The sequence below is a fragment of the Typopeltis vanoorti genome, chromosome 8 (assembly GCF_054136105.1).
Source record: "Typopeltis vanoorti isolate ZY-2024b chromosome 8, IOZ_Tvanoo_1.0, whole genome shotgun sequence".
Lineage (NCBI taxonomy): Eukaryota > Metazoa > Arthropoda > Arachnida > Uropygi > Thelyphonidae > Typopeltis > Typopeltis vanoorti.
In genome coordinates this window covers 31,439,013-31,453,308 of record NC_143556.1, presented here as the reverse complement: position 1 = coordinate 31,453,308, position 14,296 = coordinate 31,439,013, and the positions used below count along the sequence as shown (strand labels likewise).

At 34.3% G+C, this 14,296-nt stretch overlaps 1 protein-coding gene across 2 annotated transcripts in view; it reads right to left on the bottom strand.

Moving 5' to 3' along the window:
• Positions 1 to 14,296, bottom strand: part of LOC150103903 (LIM/homeobox protein Lhx3-like) — a 138,952-nt gene that overhangs the window by 42,683 nt on the left and 81,973 nt on the right. For both annotated transcript variants that reach the window (XM_090396639.1, XM_090396638.1), the window contains exons 2-3: positions 4,807 to 4,981; positions 497 to 699 (exon numbers count right to left, since the gene is read on the bottom strand). In XM_090396639.1, the coding sequence (XP_090252765.1) occupies positions 497 to 699; positions 4,807 to 4,981 (378 nt within the window). The remainder of the gene's footprint in view (positions 1 to 496; positions 700 to 4,806; positions 4,982 to 14,296) is intronic.

Here is a 14,296-nt window from a genome sequence, read left to right as displayed (position 1 = left end):
CATCTTATTTATTTCATTAGAATGCTAGAAAAAATAGTCTTTTTTATAAGCGCGCAATTGATGTTGCAGTACAAGGTATATGAGTTCATAACCTTTGGTTGCTAGGAAACGTAATCGCGCAATTTAACGAATGAAATGTTGAAATTTACATGTTCTTGTTGCAAGGATATGTATTATTAATAATTGGTTGAAAAGCTGTTGATATTTCTTGAAAGCAAATTGAAACTTTTTACAAAAAAATTCAGTAATATATTATATTTCTACGAAAGTTTATATTAAACACCACTGAACAGAAAAAATTAGCCATCAATAATATATTTTTGTCTATCTGCATAAAAAATGCAAAAAAAAAAAACTTACATTAACGTTTTATTTATGATTATGATTAGAAATCAATGTAATAGTATATTTCTTAGATGCATATCAATTTTCGCTATTTTCTATCATTTAGTGCTGGTGTTAAAATGCATTACAAAGAAGAAGGGAGGAGTATTACCGCGCGCCTTGGCTGCTTCGTAGTCCGCTTTGCAAACGAGCTTGTTGTCTTCCATGAGGTAGAACTCGTCTCCCGTGTTTAACTGTCGTTTGCAGAGTATACAGGCGAAACAGTGCAGGTGGTAGACATTGTCTTGGGCTCTCCGAACCACCTGCGTAGGAGGAATGCCCTGATCGCAACCCGCACATTTGGTGCCGAACCTCCTGCGAAAAACAAAACGGTACAAGAGGTTAAAATATCCATGTGATATTCTTTTTTTTAAATAACATTCTAAAAGTACTAAATGGTTTTAAGACACAAAAATATACTTTTTTTTTTGTATTTTTTGGCTTTTATTCAATTATGATATTTTTTTTTCACAGATATTTAACATCTTCCGTTTTGTTTTTACAAGTTTTCATACAGAGTTGGGTTATTATTTAGTTAAATAGCTAAAGTTACAAATGTGCATAGCAGAACGTCAATTATGTAGAATGGGACACGTGGAATGTATGCCAAAATCAATTATGGGCATCTTTGATATGGTAGCGTGGGGATAGGTGGGGGGCACAATTTCGAGGATTCGTCTAAGGCATCAAGATTGCTTGATGCCATTCGGACTAACGGCGTATCGTGTTCATTTGTGTCACCAGCACTCCGAACTTAGCCGGTTACTAGTTCTTCAATAATTGACGCTCCACTGTAATACAAATAGTAAGGAAAATATTCAGAGATGCCTATTGTATACAGCTAATACTTATTCTTCAGAGCACAGAATTTGCATTAATATGTTATCATAGCAATATAACATTAATATCACAAAATTTCCAAATGTTCAGAAATTCTCCCACCGTAAAGTTTTGTGATAAACTGTTTCAACCTTTCCCAAAAAAAATAAATAAACAAAATTAAAGCATTTCCTTGGAGAAACTCGAATTGTTTTTTTATCAATTACAAAAGATTTCCTATAAAACACATTTTTTCTCCTCTTTTAATCATTTGGATATTAATGAAACCTCTGCATATATTATTGAAAGTATTAGGAAACATACCCAAGAAATTATATAAATTAAGTGGATATTAAATCTAACATCATTTCAAAGCCGAATACAGAAACTATAAAAATTTCGTGCGAAAATTGACCAGAGACTTGCGGGAATACACTCGCCGCCATACTACGAGTTGCCCTAGCCAAACATTATAGGAGACACGAACGCTTTTTAATTTTACATCGCCGAAATGAGGCCTTTTGGCTCTTAATTTTAGTAAATATCCAAGAAAGATTGTAAACTTATACATTAGTACCGTAAATGGACTATAAGGGCTTAGATAATCCAAGAATCTAGTTCTAGCGACCAAACATGAACCTTTTGGAGTCAATTCCTGCCTTCAATTAGCAGGATGATTTCACCCAAGGTACGAACCTCATCTACTCTATAAACATCCATGTCCAAGGCAGGATTCGAACCCACATCCTATTGGTTGTTATCCACTCAACAAACCAAGCTAGCAACTGTTCTTCTTCTGTCTAAAACGATTTCAATTCTGGGCTTTAAATAACATGTTGTGTATATTGTATACAAAATAATGCAATAATTTAAATAATTTCTTTCATTTATTTATTTTTGCACACCTTCATCCTTGTCTGAGTGGATAGCATCTCCACTCTTCAGTCTGCAAGCTATGAGTTTGGAAGGAAAAAGAAAGTACAACATCTTAGGAAACATATACAAATGCCATTTAAATAGCGATAAATATATTCAAAAAGAAAACATGTTTTTTCTCATTATGGTTTTTCATAATATAACTGGAACTGCATCGTCTACAGATTCATTTGCATCATTTAAGAATCTAAAGGATGCATCTGTTAAGATGAGAGAAGGCAGCGCTTATTCTTCGGCGAGGTAGGACATTTACATTAGCAAAAAATTAAATTTTCATCGTTCATCATTGGAATGTTGGTATAGAAGTCACAGCAAGTAGCTCTGATATTGTTATCTGTGAGGATAGCAACTTGAACTCCAATGGTCTTATGGGAAAAATTGCCATTTCCCCATACGAAAAACGCGTGTTGCACGTTTGGAATGGCCAAAGGTGCTAAGTCGAAGAATTCGGATCGATGAATTTATTTTTCCATGGTAAGTCGAAGTTCAAGTTATCACTCAGATGAAATTCAATACGTCAGAAATTTCCTGTTTTTCAGATGGCTGAAGTTCCGTTTCGAGCAAACAAATTGGTCCGTAAACTACATTTTTTGCAAGAAGCATTTAAAGCCGTTGATATCCTGAACTCAATATTACCATCATTCATGATTGAATAGTTTGATACATTTGAAAATTGTGTATTTCAGGATTACTATTAACTTTGTTTTTACACTGATATTTCCAATGATTACACTAAAAGTACAGGTTACTTCTCAAATTCATGAATGTTTCCACCATTTCTTAGCTAAACTAATAACTGCAGAGACAAAATATCACACTCTGTCATGACAAGAGTAGTACTTAATGAATAGTGATAGGAGAAGAATGATCGCAGAGGATGACAAGAGAAATGTAGGAATCGATAATACAAATGTGGATTATCACATGAGTTTATGATATTCGTGATGGACATTGTACCGATCTTTTTACCAGTATGCTTCGTGTATGTGCTGTCAGTATACAGGCAAAAGGTGATCACGCGAAGCACTCAAGAAACAACAAATGGCTGGTTGGTCACACAGAATCGTTATATTCGTATACGTTCATGTAACTTGATGTTTAAAGTTCATTACTGATCATGTAATACGGAAATGTGAGACCTTTGATTACATATTAAATGAAGATTACACACACACTCTCTCTCTGTCTCTCTCAGAATCCCACCCAAGAAAGAGTTAATGATTTGAAAATCCTAGGTTTTTCTGTTCTAGGAAAAACCACACATGGAACTCTTTCAAACTATTTCAGACCTCTAGTAAACAAAGACAGTCTCACACCGGGAGATGAAATTCATTTCCCACCTAAAATCATTTTGAAAACATTCATGCGTATAGCTGGAAAGGTCAGAACAAGAATGAAGCGACATCTGCAGCTTAAATTTGGAAACATTCAAAAACTGAACTATGGTATAATCGGGATTTTTAAATCATCAAATCTTATTTCTAATAAACATTAACATATATATACTAGCAAGATGCAAATTCTACCTGCGATCAATTTGTAATCAATGAGGGATTCATCACAGGTGAATAAATGATCGCTGGCTCTAAATTGGAAGACAATTTCATCACTATCAACAGTCATAGCGGATAGCGAAATAACTTTTTTTTTTTCTTATAATTTTTTATATGATTAGCAATTTTATAATAGCAATTCTCATTAGCAATATAATAATATTGTTGTTTAGTTCTGTGCTCTATGGAAAAAAAATAATAGTAATAAAAAAAGCCTGCATGCGCACACACATAAAAACCACAGGGAAATCAGTGATTGGCAACGATAGAAAACAATAAAGCGAAATGAAATTCTGCGAAAGAAAAGAAGAGGAGAAAAAGTCGGGCGAAAACGAATAAAAAAGAAACATGCATACAACCGCAGGAGGAAATTGATTGTAAAAGAAAAAAAGAAGAAGAACAGCATATTCACGAAGACACAAAATAGAGGGGAAAGAAGAAAAGAGGTGAACGAATGATGGAAGAGAAGAAGAAGAAGAATAAAGAGAAAAAAAAAAGAATAGGGGAAGGGAATGGCGGGAAAAAAGAGAAGAGAAAACGAAGAAGAAAAAGGAAGCAAAAAGAAAAGAGAGAGAGATGAGAAAAAATATATATTATTTTCTCTCTCTCTCTCTCTCTCTCTCTTAAATGATAAAGCAGACGTACGAATGTGCAGACGTACGCACAGCTGTGGTGATTCGTGCGTCTGCTTTAGAACAGAATGAACCTATCACTTGAAAAATTCTTTATAAGAGCTTTGCAACCAAATGTGAGTTAGTCGGTTTCGCGGCGTTTTTCATCCCCAGAAGCCAACTAGGCAAAGGCTGCAGAACATCCGCAGGTTAACAAACATAATAACACTGAATTGAAAGGCTTAGTTGCTTTGACCGTAATTTCAAATTTAAATACAACTCGACGGATCACAACAACAAACTTTTGTTTCTGAGGGCTCAAAAGAAGTACAGGTATAAAAAATAAAGACCAGTTCTCATATTATTTTTCATGAAATAATAATAATAATAATAAATGGTGTTTAAAGGTTTAGTAAATGGCCTCTGAATTCAAAAAAGCTATATTCTGAACGCAAACTCAAAATTATTCAAAGTGCCCAATAACTTAAAAAAAACACACTTACTTAAAAAAATCGTCCTTGCAAAAAACTTGTCCGTTTCTGGCAAAGCACTTATCGGATAATTGTGCTTGGCAGTCGATACACTTGAGGCATTTCGCGTGCCAAGATCTGTCTAGCACCTTGAGTATGAACCTGTCCAGGATTGGCTGTTCACAGCCGGCACATTTAGGAATGGTGGCTGGAAGAAAAGAAAATAATTATTTTTGAATACAATCGAAAAAGAAAATAAAAAAATAAAAAAAGAATGCGCTGTACAGGTAATAATCATTTACAGGCAAATGATTTTTAGAAAGAGAGAGAGAAAAAAGGGGATGCAGCATCCATAAAACCAAAACTTGACTATTATTAACTGTATTCTACCAAGAGAAGTATTCTTTATTACGGAAATAAACCTCTATTAGAACGTCGTCTTATTTTATACTCTCATATATTGACATTCGTATTACTTCCATCTCACACTTTATGGATCATGAAAATGTGAAATGTGCTTTCACAATGCATCATACAATTCCTTGTGTCTAGAATAAGAATGTAAAAAAAGTCAAGATATAAGTCGCATCCCTGTTCGCTATCCCTGTTCACAAAAAAAAAGGTATTTTTTAAACCATTTTTCTTCGAACTTTTTTTTCCCCAGGGATATTTTGTACGGGAAAATTCTCGGCAGTGTTCTTATAAGGTTTCTTTCGAAGCTCTCTGAGTTGCTGTCAGAATCAGGGATCTGAAGATGCTTCTAAAATTGGAACTGCATGTTCTCGCTGTTTGTAAAAGGCTTAAGTAACGAATCAAAAGCTTCCGACATAGTAAATAGGATTTGTATTCGTCCTAGAAAAGAAAATTGTCAATTTAGATTTTATTTCGATAACCTAAAAATATTAAATTAAATTAGAACGGAAATTAGTTTTTTCTATGATTATTTTTCTATAATTATTAAACCGTTAGTTTACACGCCCTTATATGCGAATGGTCAGTTGTTTACATACGACATTTAATAATGTCATATGTAATAATGTTTTACCGTGTGTGAGTATTAAAATAACTGTAAAGCACGCCTACAATTATTGCAATTGTAATTTATATTATTTTATTATTATTATTATTATTATTCCTGATACCTCCAAGGAGTCCGAAGACTCATCGTGGGAGGACATCTACAATTCTCTCTACACCTAACCTCTACTACGAATCATCTCCATCAACGCCATCTACCGCCCACTTCCAACACCACCACAACTAGTAATTTTTGTCTGTAAATTGCGTGTGTTCTGATGGGCCGATTTGTATGTATGCGGGATGAAAAACCCGAGTTTCCGGGAGAAAAAACCCTGCTACCTCCATATGAGATCGGCTAACTCACCTTCGATTGAAATCGACCAGATAAAGATTCCTCCCGTCGCGACGAGAATCGAACTTAGGCCTATTCCAATCGAAGGGCGCAATGTACCGTCGTTCTTCCAATTGCGCTACGGAGGCGCTTATACGATTTTATACGATTATTTTATTATTTATGCGATTTATTATATTATCCAATTAATTATTATAATAACAGTAAATATATTAAACTTTTTTAATTTAATTTTTTCATTGTTTGTCGAATTCATGTCACCAGAGGACAACTCGAGCGATAATAAAGATGTCGTCTGTTTGATAACTATGCTTACTTTGTTCGACACTCAAAGTGGCTCCCTCAAACGGAAGTAATACGTATAAATATTTTATTATTTATGCGATTTATTATATTATCCAATTAATTATTAAAATTAAAATAAATATGTTTGCATTTTTTTTTTCAATTTAATTTTTTCATTTGTTGTCTAATTTATGTCACCCGAGGGCAACTCGAGCGATAATAAAGATTAGAGTCTTAGTTTGATAACTATGCTTACTTTGTTCAACTTAAAGTGGCTCCCTCAAACGGAAAGTAATACGACTGGAAGGTATTTACTTTGTATAAACAATGAGAGTCATTACTCAATGTAAATCTATTAGTAGGAAGTTACCAGACAAGAATTTACACAAGAAATCATCGACAGGATTTCATTTTTTTTTTAATTCCTGACACGAAACGATTTTCACGAAAACCAACAATTATTTTCTGTATACGATAACATCATTTAACATAAAATGGCATCGTTGCGTCTAAATGTATGCAGATAAGTCATCCATTAAGGTTGCCAATTTCAGCTTTTGTATGCATTATTGTAAGTTATCGTTACCTTTATAGCACGCACTATTACAGATTTTTAAAATACTCGCAAGAATGATTATTACAAAGTGTACTACTTAATTGGATTGGAAGGAATGTCATGGGCAAGAAGTGAAGCAATTCTTGTTAATCGAATTGAATACCACCTTACTTTGCGTGAAGATAACAGCAATTTGATATGTTTGTGTCTTGTATTAGATAATTGTAATCTAAATTAATGACTTTCTACTGCATGCGCAGAACTGATTGTGTTTAAAAGAAATCTCGACTATGTTTACCCTTCACATACAGATTGCCATGGGAGTATAATAGCGGTGGTTTGTAATTGTCACTGCACATGCGCAGTAGCTGTCATGGAAATTTAGATTTTGAGAAAGTGAGTTATTTAATTACGTGCAATGCTGTATTAGAGATAATTATTGTTTTTCTTTCTTTTTTTATTACTATATAGAAAACTGCTGTTTGAAATCTCTCTCTCTCTCTCTCTCAAAAAAAAAAAAAAAAAAAAAAGACTGCATTTTTTGGGGTTTTGTAAATTGCTGGAGAATTGCTAAGACTATGAGGCTAGCGGATTATATCTGTTAATGTCGTGTGTTCTCTGGCTGATTTACCTGTTTTAGGAGGCAAACGCCTTATCAACATGCTGAGACAGGTCTATGAATGTTTTTTCTTTCAAAGTATTCCTTTTATTTCTTATATTTTTTGGAGGGGGAATGAGGATGATTATCGGAATGTTTTGGTAACTGCACATGCACTTTAGTACTTTATTAGAATTCAAGGAAAACTCTAGTAAAACCTATACGGCCTACCGTACCTTTTGTTATTTATTTATTTTTTTTTAATATCAGCCTCACACATAAGGAATCACAAAATCTATAACACAACAGTGTCGTATAATAGGCAAGTGATTAGGGAGAAAGAAAGAATCTGTTAGCATGTTTCTTGAAAATCTGGTGGGGGGGGGGAGTGTTCAGTGGATAAAACGGTATGGGGAGAAGGCCGTTCCAAAGAACAGAGATAGACGGAATGAAGGAAAATAAGAAGTTGATTCGGTAAGTTTCAAGTTGAACTTGAATGTATGTTGAAAGTCAATTCAACAAGACTAAACTGATCTTTACTTGAGATAGCAATATTATAAAAAGTAAGAGCGAATGAAGTGGGATCTTTATTTCAGATAGTAACACAGGACTGTTTGGATAGCCTTAAAATTCGCTATACTATCTTCACGTGTCAGAAAGGTGAAGAAATTAGTATGAAGTATTATAAGACCAATCATATGGTACGCTAAGTTGCTTATTGCATGGCATACATGGTACGCTAGCGAAGTTCAATGAAAATATTGAGAATTTCGTATGAAATAAAATCCAAACATTCTTACATTCATCCTGAAGAAATCTGGAGAAAGGGTTTAAAGAATTCACTTCCTTCAAAATTCCAGCCCATTGTACTTTATTTTTCTACATTTTACACTTTCTTTTCCTTTCTTTTTTTGTATTATTATTATTATTATTATTATTGTTGTTATTTTGTATTAGCGCGTGATCTTTTCTACTGACATCTATAAGAGAATAGTAATTTTATTAAAAATAAAATCAATGTATTTTGAAATTTTTAGATTTCCTAACAGCTACACGGAGTGATATGTTAATCTATCCTGAGAATCTGATCTCACTTCCAATGGCAAATATCCCTAAAAAGCATCACAGAAATATAGAAAGAGGAGAAGTTTTTGTGAATTACATATAGAGAGAGATCATCCTTTGTTTTCTTGCAGATTATAGACCTTGTCCATTTTCTTCAGTCACAAAGTTGAAAGGAAAATCAGGAGTACATTCGAAGTCAAATATCTTGACTTAATGCCCTCCTTTAATACGAATTTCTAGAAGATGTCTTCAAATTATACACGACTTATTTGTTCACTATCTTCAACAATAAATTACAAAATAAAACTAATGATGCATTTTTACGAGGACAGCTACCACACACACACACACATACACATTAAACAATTGACAAACCAGAAGAGATCGCTAATTTTTCAGTGAGAATTTGTGTGAATGGATTAAAGAGTGACACAAAAATAGGTTATTTTTATTATGAAGATGAGAAAGAAGACGTCATCAAGATAGATAAATGACAAGGAATGATAATCATCCATTACTTTAATGTCATGGGCGGCTAGATAATCCGGAAACGCTGCTCTTGAGACCAAACGTGGTACTGCTTTCAAGCTATTTCAAACCTACAATAAGTTGAGGGTGGTCTCCTATTGGGCGATGAGATTTGATCTCCCACCTGAAGGCATTTACAGTCATCTATCTCCATGGGAGTCGAAACCACAGCATCTTGCTTGAAGAGCGGGAATGCCATCCACTCCAAACAGTCTGCAAAATTTCCTTTTTTTTTTTTTTTAAATATTCACATAGAGTACTAATGAGTTACATGTTTTGGTCTTTAAGAGAAGGGTTTCTGAATTTAGTAAAACAATAATAAAAATATAAAAAATCCTTAGCCTGCTCACGGTACCAATGTATAATAGATTTACAACCCTTCATGGATGAGAGTCACATAAAAGAGAAAATGTAATTTTTTTTTTTTTAATCGTATGTTTTAAGTGACTGTCACGTTATCGCACCGCTGTGTGGCGCTTCCATTCTACAGATCCTTCCTTGATTAGGAAAATAATTTACAACCGGAATTAAGAATTACAGTCAGTTTCCGCAATGAATGCTGTCGAGTTCCGTTCAGCTCATTCCACACTAGCAATGAGATTTATATTTTCATCTTAATGCGGCTTTATGAAACTCATATAAAACTTGCGAGGTCATTATAACTTTAGCGCTTTAATAATCATATAAAAATACACAGTAGGACATTACTGTTATGTATTTCTCTTAGTAATAAAAAAAAGAATCGAGCAATACTTAAAATTCACTGCTTAAAAAAAACGTTCTGGCTACCACACTCAAGTTATTAACGAATTCTCAGAGATGGCATCGCACCCGTAGTAGTTTGAAAGGAATAATATTTAATTAAAATTAATTTTTAGGATGATCATTTAGTATGTATTATTTTATTTAATTTTATTTCAATTATGTAGAATTTTTATTGATTTAACAATTTTTTTATTATTTCTTATCCTTTATTTAATAAAGTAAATTGTCGATCATAAACCTCTACAGTTTATTCAGCATTCGAATTCATTGAATGCATGCATAGGAATTCATGCAACTCTTCTGTAAAAAAATGAAATGAAGCTAGATACCAATAGATATATCTTGCTTCAATACATAGACTAGATCTTTGGCATGGACGGAAGAGGCAAGTAAGGTTGATTTTTTTTCTTCCCGAAAATTCGTTTTTTTTAATCCTGCATAAAAAATCGGCCATAGAAGCTCGCACTATTACAGACAATAGTGTGAGTGTTACAATTTAGGGCCACAAGATGGCAGTAGCTGCACTCTCTCTTCTGGCAAGCCTGAATTCGTTGATAGTTTGAGCTCACTATCAGTGAAGACTTGAAGAAAGGAGACCCATTTGTCTTCAAAAACGATGGCAACTGAGATCATCGGTATTATGAGATCTGCCTGTTTTTTTAGTATCATAAATACTAAACATTGGTAAAATGTTTAGTATTTTCATACGTCCCAAATCACAGACCGTCACGCTGAAAGAAATGACACATCGAAATGAACAGTGTACCGTTATAAATTAATGGAGATGAATCAGTTTGCTGAACTCCAAGTTCTTCAAGCTTTCTCGTGGGCTTCTTCATGGAGAAATTCTACAAGTTAAGCCCAGTCATCCTAATTGTCAGATGCAAATGGACTAAAAGAACAAACTCATTGCAGCTATTGCTTATATTTCACCTGATAATTTATAGAGGGCGTGGTCAAAAATTAAACATAGTTGAGTTGTCTGCAGTATCATTGTTGGTAATGATCGACTTGTTATTATTGTTGTTGTAATGTTTCTAGATATCCATCATCGCTACATGATTTGTTTACGAAGCAATTTAACAATGCTATAAGACTTACAATTTAGAGAAGTTACGTTTGAAAACAGTGTAGGTAATACAACCTACGTATAATATAATCCGAAACAAACAAACCAAAATCATCCCATCTTAATAACGTGAAATTAAATTGTAATAATTTACTTTTCATCATGATTGCACTTTATGGAGGATGGCTAATGTAAAACTGGATCCTATCCCCCACCACCACACGCACATGAAACAAACAAAGCAGTTCGAGATTGGCTAAATCATATCTACATATAATAGCGTTATTGTATTGCTATTTGGCGTATTTCTAAATATTACTACTCATAATAGTATTAGTAACAGGATTATATACTGCGTACACCCGTCTCTAAAAACAACGTCTTTTTGTGAGGCTTATAATTGGACAATGTAAAAGATGCGAAGGTCGTTAAAGTTAATTAAATGGAAGCCATAAATTTTGTACTCGTTACAAAATATTAAACTTCTCACATAGTTAATAAATATTATTAAACCGGAGGTGCATTTATTGTGCCTTATTACAGGGAAATTTCGATATAGCAGCATATGTATTTAACATCAGTATTACTAATGAGCATATCTGCTTATCTCGACTAAATTCATTCCGGAGCGGTAAATTAGAATAATGATAATTTGCATCCTTCATTCACCCTAAAACGATAAAGAGCTTTCAGAGTTAGATAATAAACAGGGATTCTATTATATTCCTCTTAGCATTTAAGTCAATGTAACAATGTCTGGCTAATTCATTAGACGGTTGAGAGATTTGCTGGAGGAGACATGACTTCATCATTGCGTGACCAATGTCCCAACACACAGATTCTTGTCTGCTGTTAACCTCTTGCTTGCTTTCTGATGGGAAAGAAAGCGAGGTCAGAGGTTAACTAGCCTTCTAAAGACACTTCCTGTTGAGAGCCACCCACTCTCTTCACACGACATTATGTCAAGAATAATGACAGAATCTACCTCGGGAGGTGTTACAGTGACGACAGATACAATTGGGGGTGATGAGAAGCAGAGGGGGGGCTTTTATTTCTCTAAAAAAGAAGTTTCAATGATGACGTCATCATTCTTTTTTCATCTTCTCTATTTATTTATTTATTTATGTTTCTTTTTTTTTTGGTGAGATCTCTAGGCACATAAGCATCTCATACAAGGTTTAGGGCGCCCCCCCCCCCTTTTGCAAAGATCAAACTAATTGCGCGTTTTCTTCTAACAACTGATGTATCTACTTGCTAATCTGCAAAATATAAGACGAACTCTTTACCATCGTAATGGTTGTTGGTATGTCGGAAAGTTTTGTAATTACTACAAAGGCGTCTTGCTACAAGGAGATAACAATCTCCCATCCCTTCATTTCTCCTGCTCTTATTCCATTACTTTAACCGAACATTCATAGGAATGTCATGTCACTGTGAGCTCCCCTCGGTGACTTGCATGTGTTCGCTCATTACAATCAGTTACTATGACAACACCAGTTCATTCAGAATCCATCAACAGAGAGGGAGATAACGATTCTGATTAGCATAACTCTTCGAATTAATGTCTGGCAATTTTTCTTTTTCTTTAAATTAGAACTCCTCTCTCTCTCTCTCTCTCTCTCTCTCTCTCTCTCTCTCTCCATGTTTTTGAAAGTGAGGAAAGAGAAGTCTTCTAAATGACAGAAAACCCTATCTTTTTTACCCGTTTTTTTTTTCCACTACAAAACAAATCAATGCGAAGATTTTTACATGCACACATGAAACAAGTGAGCCATTCTAAAACGCAGTACCTTCTAAATGAATAATGAGAGAAAGACGAGACGCTCACGATTTTCTAGCTTTTATTTGTTATATCATTTGTAAGGAAGCAATTCGCACTCTTAATTCTAAACAACTATGTTTTGGTTCGTTTTAATGGACGAAATCGAATCTTTGTGATGTATTGCAGAAACTCAATCACCTTTTAGTTTCCAACGCAAAAATCTTTCATTTATTTGGTAATAAATTGTAGCTAAGGAAAGATATATTATTAGACTCCCACCCGCTGGACTAATATAGATAATCTATACACACACACACGCACTTTGGAATATTTATTGTTAGAAAAACAAATGAAAGACAGAAGTAAATTTTTAACGCAACGCATACTTGAGAGTTGACGTAACTCCAACTTAACCTTAGCTACTAAGTATACATATTTACGTATCATTGCAATAGTGATTGAGCAACAGAAAGTATTCATTAAATTTTCTTTAAAATCTAAACATTATTCAATTTTGAAGAAAGATTAATGTGAAAAGTGATCACTACCTACACAGTTCTTTGTTCTTAATCTAAAGCAGTCTGCAGAGAAAGAATATTTATGCAAAGGGTTAAATCCTGATCTTAGCATTGCGACATTTCAGATGTTCACAAAACATTTGTAAATGAAAGTTTGATCTTCTTAATGTCAAGTTTCACTTTTGTAAATCTTTTAGTTTGGTTTTATTTTTTTAATACATTTTTTCAAAGTATAGAGATCACCCAACCTGTTACTTGCAAATCGCACTGCAAGGTTGACCGGAAACAGTCCAAGAATAGCGATATCCTGCTATAGGGATTATTCTCATAGACATTACTGGGTCTTGTCATTCCTATTGAACACAACTTGACCACTATAATTTTTACCTGAGAATTGTTTCAGATCATGTATTGCCCTGCATGGTGATAACGTGGCCAGATAGATGTTATCTTCAAGACAACGCTCTCTGTTTTCTGGAAGAATCCAAATCTATGTCACAAGGCATACTTCTTTGAAGTGCACATCCAAGCATTCATTCGTGTTCCTCCAGCCATCCTAATTAATTGGGATTTGAATCCCAACTAATATTTTTGGGATCACGTAAAACGTATCATCCGCAGCTCGGCGCCAGTACTGCGCTCGGTCGGACGTTATTCTGTCTAGGTTCAGAATACCTTGGGACACCCGTGGGTGGAGTTATTGTCCCTAGCGGTTATCTCAATCAAAGGAAGCCCAATACGCTACTAGGTATATGTATATACACATCTGGATATTTTGGCAATTTACAATTGATACCAGCAGGCGAACCCTAATATCGGATATGTCCACCTTTGGCTTTCCATTAATGTGGCGACAGACATCAGGTGAATTTTTCTCTATTCCTCCATTAAAGCACCACTGAGTTCAGCGACAGATCGAGGACGTGCTGCTCTGGACCTTAATCACCGCTCCAATTCATCCCACAGGTGCTCCATAGTATTGAGGTCAAGACTGTGCAGGCCAGG